Genomic DNA, 18,088 nt, shown 5'->3' on the forward strand with positions numbered 1-18,088 from the left:
TTTCACAAAAGGCTACTGGACTAGAGCTGCCATTGATTCAAATATTTGAAATCCCACTGTAGCAGGTGATCTTCCACTTTCTGTGATTCAATAAAAGATTAATTTTAAAGAAAGGGCTTAATTTTGTAGCTTGAAGAAAGAAGCTCAGCAGCATGTACGCTGATGCAAATTAATTACCTAACTTTTCCAGGCTCAAAACATATATTCATATTTGCACTCTGTTACTTTCTTCAAAGACACTTGTTAGAGGTGTAAGTAAATGTTATTAAGAAGCAAAGCCAAAATATTTCAAAATTTCTGTATTGGGAGAATGTGCTTCTCAATCATCTAATTTGGGTTATGATGCTGATCTCTCTACAGTCAATAAAAAAGTCCTGCAAACTTCAGTAGACAGGATTGATTTGAAAATCTTAGCCTTCATATTTGCAAGTGTAACTTAAGGACTTTTTTTTGGAACATAACGGTTGGACACTTCACAACTACATGTAATATATGTGTGGTAATCATTTTTATTTGTTGAGCAGTTCTGCCAATGATAACAGAACTGTGGGAGTAATGATCCAGGAAATCACCTGCAGTGCTGTATTCCTTTTCATCCCATAATTGCCTACTGGTCTAAGTAATCAAGGTATAATAGTTTAAAACTGATGGGGAAAAACTAAGTCTGGAAATTTACACAATCTTAGAAAATTCTTTTTTAAAAGAAGACGAAAAACTGGATGTTACATTTCACTGGAGTTTAGGAAGAGGTCAGTTGGCTGTGTTAAAAGCAAAAGAATAAAATTAGAATGTAACATAAAATAATACAGTGTATAATTAATTAAAATAATTTATGATCATTCCATAATTTAATGTTAACTCTTTTTCCTGGTTGATATTCAGATCGGTTAGGGACTTGAGCTCTAACTTTCTGTTGAAAACCAATAGTAGCTGCTTGTAAATAGATTGTATTAAATATCAACATGAGCTAAACAGAAAATTTACTGGAATCTGAAGATGAAGGAAAAAAAGAAGTAAATGAAATGCTTAAGACAGATTTTTTTCAGCTAAAGAAAAGGCCTACAGCTATCCAAATCTGCCTTTATTGTGACCCTGGATTAATGTCTGTAACTCAGAGCTGTAGTAAAAGAAAAAAATAAGTTAATTCTGGCTTTGGAATAATGTTATTCAAATTTGAAGGCAACATAAACGTCCTTTTTTTCTTCAGTTTTTCACAAGTCAGTTTTAGAAACAAAGGAAAGCATAAGATACAACTTGATCATTCATCACTTCTTTTTATTTTATTTTATTTTATTTTATTTTATTTTATTTTATTTTATTTTATTTTATTTTATTTTATTTATTTTATTTTTTTTTTCCCATCAGTAGTGTGTAAAGGTAAGTTGTAAAGATGGGGAATTAAACTTTGCTTCTTTTTGTTACTGCTTGTTTTTTTTTTTTTTTTTAATATTTATTTCTGAAACTTCTGTAGTTATTTTGTTCTCGTGCTGATTTCAGAGATGAAATCAGTGGCAACAAGCACTAATTAGACCACTTTCTTCTTCTAGTAGTAGTGTGATAACTGTTTCATCCATCAAAACAAAGTTTGTGGTTTTTTTTTGTAATACTGTCCTCTGTCCTCTTTGTTTGTAGGTCTTCTTTCCCTCTACTGCAACTCAAGTGAAGAAATTTTGTCCGTTAATGTACTGTGAAAACATCTAGGTTATTGAAGGAAATGTTAAAAAAAAAATAAATCTCTTTTTAAAGCCTTAGTAGAAATATGGGTGATACATGACGAAATGATGTAGTCAAAATTACAAAGTCACTTGGAAAACAGTTACATCTATCAGAGCTATGTCTGAAAGCTGATGGGGCTTCATTATAAATTTGGCTGGGGTTATTTGAAGGATTCTTATTTTGTGCTTTTGAATGCTTGAACCTGAAAGATGCCATAGGCAACTCACAGCTAAATATCAGTAAAGAACAGCAAGAGGCATGCAGTGGTGCAGCTGAAGATGCACACACAGCATCATGTAATGCTCAGGGCAGGGGTGAGGGAGTTATTTGGTGTCTACTTTCCTATCAATTCTGCCCCTCTGTTTCTCTATCAACCTGACCGCGTAGAATGAGTGGATTTGCAGCAAGACAGTTAAAATAGCAAAGGATGTAGCAATCTAACAGAGGAAAGAGAGCTGTGTAAAAATATTTTGCTGTCATATACGTAGTTTCACTCCCCAGTATGTACATATACCTTGTAGAATTGATGATTTATGTGATCAAAAAAGAGAGCTACTTCTGATAAATCAGGTTACAGCTTTTCCAGCCTGTGCATTTACCTAAGAAAATGGCATAAAGTAAAACGTATGCTACTTTATATACAGGGAAGACTTCTGGAAAGTTAGCAACAAAGCCAGCTTTATTACTGTTGAATAGCTTTCTTCCCAGAGGGCGGGGGGATTAATGGAGCCCTCCACAGAGGAGAGGTGATGGGCATCTGGTAACCATCTCCAGACATAAGCCTACTCACCATCATCTTCATGTGAGTAGATTATAATAGTCCACACCTGGCTATTAATTGATCTGCATTATGAGCATGTGTTTTGTCATTCTTGCTCTGTGTGATGTCTGAGGTAAATTCGTGCTTGTTTGGTGTTTTACTCATCAAGAAGTTCAAAAACCCCACGTCTACATCTCTTCTGCAGTTTGGGCACAGACCTGTTTGAAAGGCCTAAGCTTCCCAAAAAACCTGTTGTGCTGCAAGAGTTTCTGGAAGCTAGGGGAAATGATCGCCACCCTCCTCTGTTGCCAGGAGCAATGTGGCTCACCCTAATGTTCGTTTCTCTGGCTGTCATTTCCTAATGCAGCTTTCAGACCATGAGCTAGCAGGATGAGGCCTTGCAGTTTGTTCATGGATGTCTCTCAGAACAAGACAGGGACATTTAACCTACATGAGAGGTGGGTTGTGTTTATCTTTCTGTCTGGATGGGAGAGCACAAGCAGTGGGTGGAAGTATTCAGATGTAGCAGAAACAGCAGAACTGAGGCTGTTTTGTTTGGTAGAAGAGAGGGAGGAACAGCAGTGGTGAAAGAAGCTAGGACCCTTTCACTAAGATTTTATTGTAAGACATGTCTTTCAGTACTAGCCACCTAAAAAAGTTAAACGATAATTCTGCAGTGGTCATTTACACTAAGTTCTCTCCTGTTTTCACTAGAAGTAAATGATCTCCTCCCTTAAGAAGGAAAGATGTACTAACAAAGGCTTGTCTTCTGCTGCAGGTGACATGGTAAATGATAAATGACTTAAAATACCATGGGTCTCATTTTCTCATTTAACAGGGGGTTAATACTCATATTTACAACAGAGTTGATCATCTTTTGTTGTTTGTATAAAGCCTCTACATTTTCTCTAACAGAAGCTGTTTCTGAAATAAGTACAGCTAGAATTATGGTTGTAGGGGAAGCATAGGGGTTTGGGAACTCAAATTACTCTGGGCAGTACTGAACTCAAGCCATTCCTCAGTTTTGGTATGGCTCACATTTTTTGTGTTTCTCTATGTGTACTTTACCCAAGGCCTAGATAAATTTCTTGATCTTAGCTGTAATGGAGGCCACTCACTGTTGAACTGCATAAACATCAACACGTCTGTTATTCTCTGGAGTTTAAGCCATATCAAAAAGATTAAAAAAAAAAGCACTTTTAGTTTTTGGGTGCTTTGTGAAATTAAAACAATAGAATGAATTGCCAAATGTCTTTGTTTCTTTCAAACTGGGGTCTCTGACCATGAGGTTCCTGTGCCAGCTTACACTTTAATTTTATTTTGTAAGACGTGAAATAGAATTTAGAAAAGCTTGCTTTCTCATTATATGAACAAACAGTGTCACCCAATCTGCAAGTAATCAAAGAACAGGTGTTGCTTTTTGTTCAGTGTATTTACTTAAGAGCATAAAGCAGTTGTACTGCAGGAAGGATGCTAATCTTCTACAACATATAGAACAAATTAAGGTTTTTAAACCTAAAGTACTTTGTTGCTTATCCCAAATAAAATTCACTTGTCCTCACAGACCTTAGTCAGAATCTCATAGTATTACTTTTAATTGAATAAATCCATAAGGGTTTCAGCAGATACCTCATCATCTGCAAGGTACCTCACTTTTTTCAACCAGGGAATTCACTGGAATTCTGTATTCCTGCTGTTATTACACCAGGTGCTGGGATGGGTGTTGGGAATGCGGAAAAGCTCAGCTGATAAAAATGCATGCCAGCCTCACAGACAGTGTTTGTTAGACTGAGGTTCAAGAAGATCTCTTCAGCTCAAGAGTTCAATACTTTACAAGAAACAGTTATATTTGAATCAGAGGGAGAGGGAGAGAAATGCTAAATACAAACACTTCTCCAGGGTGGCAGTTGTCATTGAAAATGCCTGGTTGCCTTCAAAGCTTGGACTGAAATCAGCCGGTTTAAGCTCTTATCCAGGACATGATTAATCACAACATAAAGCTGGCAGCAACAGCATTTGTCAGTGTATTGTCAACGCAGTCGTATTTATTAAAATGAGATTTGTACCCACACGTTTTAAAGTTTCCATTTGATGCAGCTAATGTGCTTCTTTACAGAGCATTTTATTGTGATGACAAATTGAAAGTAACTGAATGAAGAAAGAACCAAAGGGAAAATAAAAATGTAATGAAAATTATACTGACTCAGAGGACATCTGAGTACAAGTACTGTGTAAACTCTTTTTTTGTTGTTGTTTAAAATTACATGCATTCTGTATTGTCTGACTTAGATATACTATATATCTGGCTTAGATATATTCATGTGCTTAAATTACACATTTTCACTGTTCACCTTAGGGGAATTAGAAGTTGCAATTGAGGAAGTAGGAAGCAAAATACCCTCCCAACCCCTCAACCAAAATCCAAGGTCAAATCTAAAGGCCCTGGAAATATAAGCAGCTCAGGCATAAAAATGATTCCATCTGGTGCTGATTATTTTTGTAGTAGTTCTTGAAAAAGTGTCTTGTTTAACAACATAAACCTGTTTTTTTCAATAATAATAATAATAGGTACCAATCTATTTCATGTTTAGCAGTGAAACTAGTTTGAGGTTGCTTATGAAATGCTCTGGAACAAGGTCTGAATTATTTCCTTTCATTATGCCTTTATTAAATACCATATTTTAATACCAATGATGTTATTTACTAATATATAATATTTTTGTATTTCAGGAAGAAATAATTTTGTTACTATATACCTAAGTATGTGCATTTACCAAAAATGTAATAAATACAGCCACGTGTTATTAAACTATCAAGGTTAAGAACCATAATCAGAACCAAGAACGCCTTGTTTAAGTTTAACTATGCCTTTTCTTGACCATCTTTCTTGTCAGTCATTATGAGTCAGTAGTATTCAAATGGATTTTCTTTTTAATCTGTGCACACAGTAAGTCATGTTTCCTTATAGAAAATCTCTCTACATATTCTGTTTTTTGAGTTGCTGTAAGACATTAAAAACAAACCAAGTTTGGAGAAAAAGTTACTTAACTTTAAATAATAGAACCTTTGCTTCATAGCTGAGGGAGCCCTACTGGTTTGTTCATGTGTTTTCAGACAGCAAAGAAAGAACTTCCTTCTGCAATTTACAACGTAAAACTTCTCAATAAATAGTATTTCATTGATGATAGTCTGGTGCATTTCCAGCCCCTCATGAGCTTACTTTCTAGAAGGACTATGTAAGTACTCCACAGCAAAGCTGATTAGTTATTGCAAACCAAATTGGTCTTCTTAAGTCAAAGCATGTAAGTTGTCCAAAAGCATGATAGGAAGAGTTTATGTGCCAAACAGGGGTGGTGCAAGTAGCTAAAGGAAGAAGTTGTGGAGAAAAGACATCAGTAGTTTCTTGATAGCATCTCTTAAAAGGTGGGAGCTCAGCCCTGGTATAGAGTACTTGTGAGGGAAAATTCATCTCAGGATCCTGGCAGAACAGGCAAATAGAAGTTGAACTGCATAGTGCCATTTCTGGCAAAGGACTGATAGGAAAATAGGTTCTTGAGTATGGCACCTTAATTTGCTGTCATTGTATTCCTCATACTTCTAGAACTCCAATAAGCCAGTAAGTATTAACTTTTTCTTAACAACTTTAGTATTCTACATCTGTATTTCTCAGGCTTCCAAATGCAATGAACTTAAAATGCCATTTCTTTCTTACTTTTTTTTTTTTACTTTTTTTTTCAAAGCACATGTAATTAAAAAGAAAAAAGAAAAAAGAAGAATTGTTACAAGTGGGGTAGAAAGCAGTTAGAAATATAGGCATCATTTGAAATGCTGTGTAGAGAAGAGTTGGAATAGCATCTGATTTTGCAATTTTGAAACCACTGTTTACCACTAGGAAATGGTAGATGACTCTAGTTGAAACTATATAGCAGAGGAATGGGGAATAGCAGAGGGCTGAGCTGGACTTGACATGGGAAATCACATGCTTACTATTGGAAGATGGAGGTTATTCTTCCTAATATTACTGAGATTTCAGGTCCTCCATAGAAAGCAAAAGGAGAAATATTTATGAATAAATGAACAGGATGGGTGTGTGAAGGATACGGTATATTCTAATGAAAGCGAACTTTGAAATTTATTTTAATGATTCCTTTTCATTCCCCGATTACTATTGACAGGCTTTAAAATAATGCTCTAAATCATCGCATATTTGAGACATTTTCAGTATTCATCTTAGCTATCTAGAAATCTTTCTTTAAAAATAGCATGTTTCCCATGGATGCAAAGAGAGAATTGTCCTTAGTGATCAGTCTTGAGATTCAAAATATTTTGAGAAATTTATTACAACTTGACTACATAAGAAAGCCTATCCAGGGATGCAGAGTTGCTTAATTTACTGAAGTGTTCTGGACTAGCCAAGTTAAAGATGTGTAACAAAATTATTTAAGTAATTTCATCCTCTCACATGTACTGTAATGGTAATAAAAGCTATTTACAGAGGGAGTACATTTTTGGGGGTAAAATGTAAAATTAAAAGCTTCTGCTTTGCTGAAGAAATTGAATTCTTTGTACTCTAGTACAACAAACATAATAAAGGTAATAGTTTAAAATCAACTGAAGTGGTAATATGAATATCAACAGAATGGTTTCTGGAAGTACTTCTTTTCTTCAAGTTCATCTGTCTTTGTTAAACACCACAAAAACAGAATTTTATTTCCCTAGTAATTTCTTTGGCAACATTCTTTCTAATTAGCTGTAAATACATCGGTATATTTATTTATAAACCCATCTTTCACATCTAGCAATTAGTATTTTATTGATGTGTTATTTGCTTCTACATTTTTATTTAAAAATATGTAATTTTAATGCACTATTTGTGCAAAAGGATGTCAGCTCTTCATAGAACAATGTAACACAGTGTTGGAGGGTACTTCTGCTTGTGCTTTTGCTAGGTCAGTGCAATTTTACATTTATTTACTTTATAGCATTTGCAGAGAAGCACCTATGTTCCCCTAAAGGAGCCTAAGAACATAATAGAGTTTTGCTAACCCTTTGATTGGGAAGGATAACACAGTCTTTGCATTATTGGAAGTATTTGTAATATGCTTTCATGTCATGGAGAGGGGGACAAAAATTAGGACATGGAGGGAAATTAGTTGATACTTATAGAGGCGTCTTGGTGTAGGATTTTGTTCTGTTGAACACTGCAAAATTTGACTTGCACAGTAGCAGTCAGTAGTCTGTACATCTAAATTCTGCCTAAATCAGTGATGCTATCCTGATGAAAAAGAAACTGTTTGAAAATAAATAGAGAAGAATTTTTCACTGCTTTTTATGCAAATCACATTATAATAATATACATATTACTTGAGAAGAAAGCAGAGATTTAATGCAAGGAGAAGTTATTCTTAAAATGGAAAAGGATAAATATAACAAGTTCTCCTCAAATTCTATTTGGAAGTGAAATATTTGGAGCCCAAGTTTATAGGACATTCCAACATAGCCTCCCTGTGCAAATCTTTTACAGAAGTACATTGATGAGATGACTTTCATGGTGCACTGCATTTAAATTGATGTTGCAGTCTAAGTCAGATTCAACATAAAAAACTTCCTTACGTTCAGCAGCTTTTCAATAACACTATTAGTGAGGGTAGTAGAAAAAAGGACAGGAAAGCTGTGGGAGCTCTGACAGGCTGGTGTAAAAACAAACCTTAGCATGGTGATACAGTTGTCTTCCATCTGGAAAACACGCAGCATTACTTCCCAGGGTAGTTTACCTGGGTCTCAGTTGGACATACAGGAGGGAATGCAGTAGTGGAGGGGTGCAGTCAGCATTCAGTTTTTGAGCTTGGCATTATTTGGGGGTCTGAAGCAGCTGCTTCCTGTGCATGTCTACAGTGTTGTATATATTTTACACAGCTTCAAAGTAATTCCTTAGGCAGGCATAGAAATCAAATGAAAAAAAGGGAGGACTTCAGCATCAGATTTTTACATGTGAATGTTTAAACCAGTGCCAAAACATTCGAGTTTTCTGCTGTCTGGTAGAATTTTCCTCATTCACACATATATACTAAACTGGATTTTTAATTAAGCCCCTCTTTTATCCCATAGGCTACTTAAAGAGGTAACATGGTACAGTTTGATGATACCCTCTTAGAGAAAGCTGCTCAATGCTAGTGTTGCCTCCAATTAACCTATTTTTTTCTGGTTTGCAGTGGTCATTCACAGAGTATATTTCCTATTACTGTTTCACCCTTGACACAGGGTGATCAAGAGAAAATCAGAAGGGAGGGAATTTTAGCAGCATTAAAATTAGTGCCATTGGACTGATTCATCATATTTGACAGTAATGGGTATTCCTAAATAAGTGTACACTCCAATTCATGCCAGTAGATGTTGTCTCAGTTGGTGTTTTCTCAGAGGCTTTAACTGAAGATGTGACATCTTAATTTGATGAGAATATAATTTTTTATTATCATTTATGGGGACAGGATAGAGGAAGAATTCTCTTATATAGGTGTAGAAAACATGCACCATATTAACATGCAAACTAAATCAGGACTTTTTAACATACACACTCAGGTCTTCTATATTCAAAGATATTACAGGGAAACTTCTGTGGAGTTTTGAGATGGGTTGTGTGCACCTCAGATTTATTGGTGGATTTTCAGCAATAGAGCACAAAGCTCTTATGGGCTAAAAAAGACTATTTCTTTTCATAATTCTACTTTCAAAAGAAAGTGTCATATCAGGCATGTCAAAATCAGAGTAAGTGACAGTCATGGAGGTTTATAAGATTTTTAGTTCATTAATATAATTGCAGCTTTTTAGTGATTCCCCAGATTTTAACCAGGATACACGAATAAGTTCTTCAATTTAGCATCCAAATAAGTTTCTGAAAAGAAGAAAAAATGGGACTGAATAATTAATTATGCATACAAAGTTAGTTTCAGCAAGAGTAGCTTGTCAGGTAGTGCTAAAGCAAGTGAATGCTTGACCTGGAGATGTTCTAATATATTTCAGTAAAACTGAAATCATTCTTCAGGCACTTTTTTTTTTTTTTTTACTTTTGTTTTTTAAGTCATTACAGTATTCTTTGGAATGAGTTTAGAATAAAAAAGTACCCAAGTTTGTACATGAAATGGAACTGTGGACTTTATTTTCCCGTCTTACCTTTCAGCAAGTCAGAGAGGTTAGTTCTTAAGCCAACTGAAACATTGATTTTCATTTAAAATTTAATCTCAGCAGTGTTTTGCTATGTCACTGGCTTTTGTGTTTTACATGAGGGGATTAATGGACACAGAATAAAAAAGGGAGTTAAGATATATTTTGTGTCAGAAAATGTTAAATAATGCAAAGTACCAGATTAGAATACAGATATTTTTGATAATTGATTTATTGCCCTCGCCATCTTGCTAAGTGATAATTCTTTTGATGAAGTACTCATCTGCATGCAGAACCGTACTCTACACAGAGTACTGACTTCTCTTACTACTTTAACAGCTGTTTATCACTGTTATTTACATACTTTAGTTAAGAAATGAAAAATACTCTTTTTAGCTTAAATTTGATGAAACAAGGAACAGAAGGAAATTTTGCTGTACCTGTACACTTAGACTTTTTGTGATTTGGGGGAGACGGAATTATTCAAGTATTTGTTGAACTACTCTATAGGAAACAATACATGATAATGAGTATTGTTTTACTGAATATTATGAAGTGTCTGAGCTGAATGCATTTTCTGTATAACTTGTATTAATAAATGCTCTTCCTCAAGCTGTCTTTTCTAAAATAACTATTTAGGGAGAGGTAGACTGAAAGGGTTTAGAAAAGTAAAGAGTAAACCTCTAAGGGTGGAAAAAAGCATACGGGAAAAAAAAAGGTTTCCCAGACAACAACAACCAGAGGGACACAGAACATCTGCACTGCTCATTTTTTTGCACGAAGGTTACCTCTTACGGCAGAGCATGTAGCTGTGAATGTCATTAGTTGAAATCTTAATGTATTATTATGCACAGTCTTAGAGCAACCGAAGTATCCAGGCATTTTTCCCTAGAGTAACTTCTCAGTGGCTGAGACCATCCCATGTATGGGTTATTAAAATCTGTTTCCAAACAAAAACCATTCCTTAGATTGATGCATAGCAAGGATATGCTTTTGAGCTGCGTTCATGCCTAGCTAGCAAGTGTAGAAGAGTAGCCTTTTTTTTAAATTAGAAAAAAATACTGTTTGAAAAAGTCCAAATGGTAAAACAGATTAAATGCATACTCTAAGGAATCTGTGTAGTGACTTACTTTTTCTGTCCTTCTCCACAGCAATTCCTTCAAAATTTAGTTGACCTTTTCATCTCCACCTCTATACTCTTCTTTTCTTACTAGCCAATACAAGAATGTACAATACATAAAATTGGCTCGAGATATATTTTCTATAAATATAGCTAAATTCTACCTGAATAGAGATTCACAACTGCGTAGACACTCACTGTGTTCTAATTCCTTGAAGATAAAGTTACAGAATCTACCCTAATATGTAGTAAAAATTTCAAAAGAAATTATGTTAGGGTATAAAGAAAAATTAAAATTCAAAACACAACATACTGAAAAGGTGAAATAAAATACTAAGAATGATGGACATATTTAGTTTGGTGATGCATGAAATTACATTGCACCGTTGATTTATGTAAAAGAACACATATTTAAGAATATAGCATTAAAAATAAGCAGCGTGTTGAATGACTATGATTTTGATATATGTTAGCATTTGTAGTATATCGAAATGGATCATTTGATATGAAATGAGGTTTTAGAATAGAACTTCGTTTTTTTTGAGTAGAGTTTTTCAGAGTTTAGAGGATGATGTTAGGTTTCCACAAACTGTACTAGTATAAGCTGCAAGTTCCTGATGGTAGCAATAAAAAAGAAACCTGACCATATGGAGAGAATTTTCATTGTGTGTTGCGTGGGAATTAATTTCAGGTCACATTTAGAGTTTTTGGCACTTAAGCATTTGTGAATATTACTCTCTGTGCTTATACATACAGCTCTGTATGACTGTGACAGAAATATCACTGGGGGTATATGCAAGGGCTCAAAACAGTTGGATACAGTATAAAAATTAGAGAATAAGCCTAATTTTCAGAAGTAGATCTATGTGCAGAATATTTCTCTGCTTTGGCTGAACAGACGGGAGCTTATGAGTGGGATTTTTATCCAGTTGCTATTAAAAGAAGCAAACAAAACAGACTGTAAAAGATAATAGCCTATGCCCTGTAGCTGTATCTCCTTTGATCAGTGTACTTAAAGCAAGCTTCCTAGATCAACTTGTGCCACTTCCAGAGTTGCCTTTGTTTTCCACTGTCTTAGCCTAAGAAGTCTCAAGTTATCTTTTGCTCTGGCTAGCTAGGGATGAAATGTTTATTTTAATGATTGTTTTTATCTCTTCCCAGCAAAGCCAGTGAAAGCACTGTGGTGTTTGCAAGCTGGAAAATGTTGGCAACACAGTGCAGCACAAGGAGTAAGGAAGTAACTGAAACAAAAGTTCTAATTCTGTTGTTTCACTGCTGTTGCTGGTTTTGTTTTGTTTTAATTAAAAATTTCTTTGTGTGGTAACAAGTGTGGTGAAACTCTTCTGTGGAATTTGGAAGCGAGGCAAGGTCATAAATTGGGTTCATCCCTTCAAATGTAGCTTCTCCTACGTGATTCACAGCTTACTGATGTGGAAAATTGGTCACTTATTTCTTCTGCACCTTTTTTAAACGTGAACCACTGTCCACCTGAGTTTTTTGCTTTTCTTAGAGTTTTCAAACTTTGTGGCCTTGATCTTTTTCATCTTTATTAAGACTTCAAATCTAGTGGGTATTTGGTTTAATTAAACCATTGTAGCAGAGCTGTGTGGTGATATTATAGTTACTATGAGTTGAAGACTAATTACTTTAAGTTAATACCTAAAGATCTAATGATATGATATTGTTTGCATTTGCATTTCTTTCAATAATGTTTATTGCTTGGGATTGCAATGTCCCCAAATTCACTAAGAATTTAAAAGGGTGAAAGACAATTTCACATTTCTAAGTCAAACCAAAAACCAAACCAAAACAAAAAACTAATTAAGTCAGCAGAAATTAATACTGAGACTATTTGTTTTAGCCCCCCTTATTGTTTTATGCAGCTAGTGACACTGTGGAAAAAAAGCAAAATACAACAATAGGACCCAGATCCTCAGCTGACAATAAGCCCATCAAACAGTGCCCGTTGGAAGTCTGCTGCAAAGAATATAAAATTTATCAGATTGGTAAATTGATCTTTCCAGCTAAATGTTTGGGGTTTAATACTTCCTAGTAGGGTAAATCTTATTAGTCATTTCCAATTTTACTATCCAATCCCAAGCAGAAAAAAAGTAATCTTATGAGATGTATTCATTCGATACCTAATTGCAGAAGGAGCATTGTCAGATATCTGGGAAGACAGGAGAAAAACTTCTTTCTCCTAATTATAGCATGCTAGCTACTAGGCCCTTTAGGTTTACCAACCAAAAAATAAATAAATAAATAAATAAAAATGGTTTTAAGATTTGTTTCAAAGAAAAAAGAAGCAAATTGCTGCATTCCTACAGAGAAGTAGTTTATGAAGGGTGGGATGATGGCATGGGATGATTGACATCCAGGTGATTTACATTCACCATCTGCAGCCTGAGTAAGTTTACTCAGGATAAGGAGGCTTTGCATACCATGCTTCATGCTGTGGTGGTGGTTGTTACTTGTTTGCATTGCAAAATTGCTTAGTCTTTCTAGCCTGGAGATTACCAGCTCTCTGTGCTAGACAACGTGCAAACTATCTGGAAGATTGTGCTTGCCAAGAGAGTATCTGGTCTTTGAAAATAAGGCACAGACAGAAAGATCAAGAAACACAAGAAAAGTAAAGAGTATTTGTCCACGTGATCATTTGGGGCCACAGCTATCACCTGTTTAGCCATTGCTAATATTTTTATAAGCTTTACATCAAGAAAAGATTTCATGGGGATACTTGAAGGGGAACTGAGAAGTGGCTTTATGGGAAGGTCTTTTGAGAGTGAGAGCCCAGGAAAAAGCATAAAATCACTTACTAAAAATGTAATGAGAAGGTGATGAGGGCTGAAATCATTGGGTGATTAGAAATGAAAATCACCACAATGAGGCAATGTCTAAGCACCTGGTTCTCAGAGGGACTAGCTTTAGGTTTTTTTTTGTTTTTGTTTTTTAGTCATCATCAACCTCTGGGGATAAGGTGAGGTGTTAGATTGTTCCTTCTCCCCCTCTTTCCATTTGACACTTATTATTTCTTTCCTTTTCTCTCTTTTGATAGTCTGTCACTGAAGTTTTTTGGGCAATATTCCTTTGGGACCCTGGAGATTAATCTTTGATATGAATAATATTTGCAGTATTTCATATATTGTGGTGTGATGGCTTGTACCTGTCTATTTGTTCTTAGAGAACTGGCTTTCCCTTATAAGAAGAGAGGGGAAACCCAGGTGGGATGGAGAGAGTGCTTCAGTCTACTGGGAACAGCTGAGGCTTTGTGGGATAGACTAGGTTTCAGCCTGACATAATGCTGCGAAGGGGTGGGGAGAGTCACGGTGATGAGCTGTAATGCTGCAACTGGATTATAGAGTGGGGGAGTCTCTGAAGAGAAGAAAAAGTTGCAAGAAAGCAGCAGCACCTGGGCAGAGTTTGCTAAAAGTCTGTCTTCTTCTGCAGTGTCTTGAATGCTGTTGCTGTGTGGCTTTTCCAAGGTAGCTCATGAATGTTTCTAATAAGGTTAGAAGCCAGACTGTTGAGCATTTAAATTATGCAGTGGAAAGTGGGTAGAAATCTTATAGGTAGCAGAGATCTGAGGCAGTATGGCCACATGGTGCAATAGACATTGTGGTTCTGGTCCAGAGCAACACTAATATGGGCACAGTGCTGTGTTTTGCAGCTGGACTGAATAAGCTTTAGCTAGTTGGCAGGCAGCTAGCTCTGGTGTTCTTGCATGTGTTCTTCATTGTTTCTTCTTCAACAATGTGGGTGGATGCAAGTAAGCCAAGTTTATTTTCATGTGTTTATTTCTATGGTTTTGGACTGTAAATTAATTCCTTAGCAATTACTCTAATTCTAGAATTTCCAAATATTTGAATTTTGCTACTTGCTGCTGCCTGTACATGCTTTTTAGTCAAGTTCTCTTTCATAGCCATCCGTTTCTAAAAGCTGAATGAATTGCATGGTCCTGTGCCAAGAGCTAGCATAGTACTTGTTAATGTGTCGGAACACAGCATTATATAGGATGCAATAGAATATAAAAATTACTTTTCTTAAAATTCATTCAAGTGAGAATGTAATTAGGGGGTCATAAGAATCCCATGAAGAGGAATACTCGAATATAACCTTAACTATTCCTACTTGTGTGCCACATTATTAAGCCTGACCTACTAAGCCTGCCTCCTGAATACAGCACACCTCCTCAGTGCTTGTTAAAAATGTCTCCCTACCACTAAAAGCTTCTGGAGATACTGTGTGGTAGAATGCCTTACTGCTTACATATGCTCCATTTTCCAACAGTCTAATCTAAACAACTAATCACCTTTCTGGACCTAGGCCTTCCTAGTAGCAGGAGAAACTTGATACCTGAGCAGGAGGTGGCTAGAGGCTTTCTAGGTTTGGTAGGGAAGTGTTTAAGGAGATCCTCAGAAAGTGGAGCTTGCCTGGGTCTGACTGTGATCCAGGGTAAATTCTGTGTTACTAACAATTTTAACTATTAACTGTTTTATCTTTACAAGATATCAGGCTCAAACTGTCCTCATAGCATTCATTTCTCAGTGATGTATTTATAAATTCATTGGAATAAGTGGAGTGAGGAGGTTTTTGCGAACTTGAGCAAGCAGAAGGGGTTTAGGGGGCGAGTAATAGGACTAAATGGTGACAGTCTCTTTCAAATAATTGATTGCTGGGGGGTAAAAAAAGGCAAAGCTTAAACGTCTGAAATGTGAAATCTGTTGGAGTGAGATACTTTGAAAAGACTTCAAAATGAGCACCAGGTAAGTTCTGCTGCAAATGAGTAACGGTTTAAGATTTTCCTCTTGATGCTTCTGTGATAAGCTCATGCATGTAGATGTATCAGGAGGCTCTGAATGTTCCCTGCCTACAAAGCAATAGATTCAAACATCCTTGTTCTGTCTTCTTTCAAATCCTACGCTTGCTTTCTGTGGGTCTTTATGCGCTCTGAGGTAGCGATCCTCCAAGGGGAATTTCCTAATTCAGTAGTCTCTGAAGCTCTGTACAGAGTGTTTCACAGACTTGAGAGGACAGGTTTCTCTGGTGCTCTTAACAGAGCTATAGCCTTTAACTGCAAACAGAGCTAGATTTCATACACTTTTTTTAAATTATTATTTTTTTTTATTTTTGCCTGTGATCATATTCCATCAGGTCTGTTTTTCTACTACCTTAAACATTTAAAATCTTTGACTTTCTTCTATGGTCTCCTTTTTTCCCCCCTTTCTAATTTTGCAATAAAAAATAAGAGGCTGTTTTTGGCAAAGGAATAGATATGTTACTCATTATGAACAGAAAAAGGTGTGCAAGAAACTGAGTGATTTTTTTTTTTAATGATTCTCAGGTCCTTATGCATTCCTCATTGCTCTAAAATTTGAATGTATTCTGTAAGTGACTAGCAATTATTAAATGGCATTTTCTCTATTTCCTCTTCACTCTGTATGCTTTTATCTCAGTCTGAAACTGCTAATGTACAAGGCCTCTTAAGAATACATACGGGCTTTTTAGGGAGATGTCGATACTCTTGGGCATGGGAGATAAGCAGAGCTCTGAACTCTTCGTATGTCTCACTTTCCTTGCATTTGGATTATACCTTCTGTGATGGAAATCTTTGGTCTTTTCCGTAAAAATGTTAATGTTTAATGTTTGTGGCTGAACACTGACTATTATTAAGTTACTCTTTTTTTATCTTTCTTTTTTTTTCAAAAAAGATTAATATCCCTTTGCTAGATAGGGTACTTTTAATTGTGTTGCAGATTAGGTTACTAGAATTATTAATCCCTTAAAATGCTTATTCTCATACATTTTTACTGCATGTCTGCTGATACTTAGAGAAGTTTTCTCATTACTACTAATGATAATAGTGTTAGCATGGTATCATAATTGCTTTGCATTCTGGTAACATGAATTAAGGGTTAGGGCGTTGACATTTTTTCTTTAAACTTCTTTTTGTTCTCATGTGTTTCTGTTTTGCTTAGTGTTCAGCAGGATATTTTTATTGGTGAAATTCCTTACCCAAACATAATGCAAAGTGGCTTTGCAAGTAAGCAGTTAAGGGAAAAGAAAGAAACAGTTAAGGGGGAGAAGGGGCGGGGGGAGGGGAACACAAGTCAAAATCTTTCTACTCTTTTCCATTATGTTCTGTTATACTGTTTTGGATGGCTAAGGGATAGATTTTGATACAGCTAAGAGTGCCACCGGGTAAATTGTGAGGAAACATTTGCAGGATGGATATGCACTGCTTGCTCTGTAACAATTGCAGGAACTATTATTAGTGGGTTAGCACTTATTAGGAAAAGTGAATAAGCAGCACTGGACCCTGAGGGTACGTCGACACTGTGTAGTAGAGCACAGCACAAACAGTCCCCAGCTAGCTCCAAGCAGGCCGAAGCATCAGCATGGCACAGTGCAGCAGCAGATGAATGCCGACAGCAAAATGACTGTGCTGGCACGGCAGTTCTCAGCAGTACTAATGAGCACCAGTGACACAGTTAAACTATTTCTGGTTCTGGAACTAACACCTGTATAGGGCTGCAGACTTTATTCCCTGCAAAGGCTCACGTCATAAGCAATGTAATGTATTACAAAAGGAGGGAAAAAATAAAAACAGAAGAAATGTAGCTAATCCAGAGCCATGTACATGTGACCAGTGGTGTTTCATAGAGCAACTCTGCTAGATGTTACGGTTTCTGTTGCAGCTTCTGCCTTTTCTGACTTATTCTTTTGTTCATGTGTTCAGTACACTCTGCTGATGCATATGCAGTTTATTGCCATTGTGCATTGAAGTCTCTTTTGGTGGTTTGGACCATTTGCAATGTCCTTGAATGATGGCTTTTAGTTCGTGCACGTGTCGAGGTTTCTGATGCTCATGCTAACTGTTCACCAGTTGTTCTGGCACCAGCTGCATGCTGTGTGTGTTAAAGCAGACTGCCATCCCCTATTTCTTGGCGTGCTTGTGTAGTGAGGGAGAGAGCTTAGGCTTCTTGGGAGATGTAAGTTACCTGCATCATCCTGGTACTCATCCCAGAGGAAAATGAAGGAAAGAGAAACACCAGGGAAGGATGCTTGCACTAATGCAGTGTGAACCAAAGAAATTTTCCATGAAAGAGCAGGTGTAGTAATCAAGTCATCCAAGTTAAAAAGGAAGCAAAGCAACTAAAATACATATGTTTAAATATTTATCAATAAGCATTTTATATGTAGTTTAAGTTAATGGTGGTGGTGGGTTGACCTTCATCAGCTGTCAGACGCCCACCCAACCACTCTCGTTCCCCTTCCTCAACAGTAAATATGCTGGAAAAGCTTTATGGTTCGAGATGAAGACCCAGAGATCT

General features: G+C 36.2%; 1 protein-coding gene across 41 annotated transcripts in view; it reads left to right on the top strand.

Moving 5' to 3' along the window:
- The window catches only part of LOC308190318 (uncharacterized protein), a 95,190-nt gene that overhangs the window by 9,668 nt on the left and 67,434 nt on the right, over positions 1-18,088 (top strand). For 5 of the 41 annotated variants that reach the window (XR_013947067.1, XM_080581508.1, XM_080581539.1 and 2 more), the window contains exons 1-2: positions 13,748-14,239; positions 15,447-15,520. The exons of 1 other annotated variant lie outside the window; for it this stretch is intronic. Coding sequence is in view for 15 of the 40 variants with exons in the window: in XM_080581528.1 (XP_080437654.1) it covers positions 14,097-14,239 (143 nt within the window). In the remaining 25 variants the exon portion in view is untranslated. 35 more of the 41 variants (XM_080581513.1, XM_080581511.1, XM_080581529.1 and 32 more) reach the window with 20 other exon arrangements.

The sequence above is a fragment of the Anser brachyrhynchus genome (genome assembly GCF_964034855.1).
Source record: "Anser brachyrhynchus genome assembly, chromosome: 2".
Taxonomy (NCBI): domain Eukaryota; kingdom Metazoa; phylum Chordata; class Aves; order Anseriformes; family Anatidae; genus Anser; species Anser brachyrhynchus.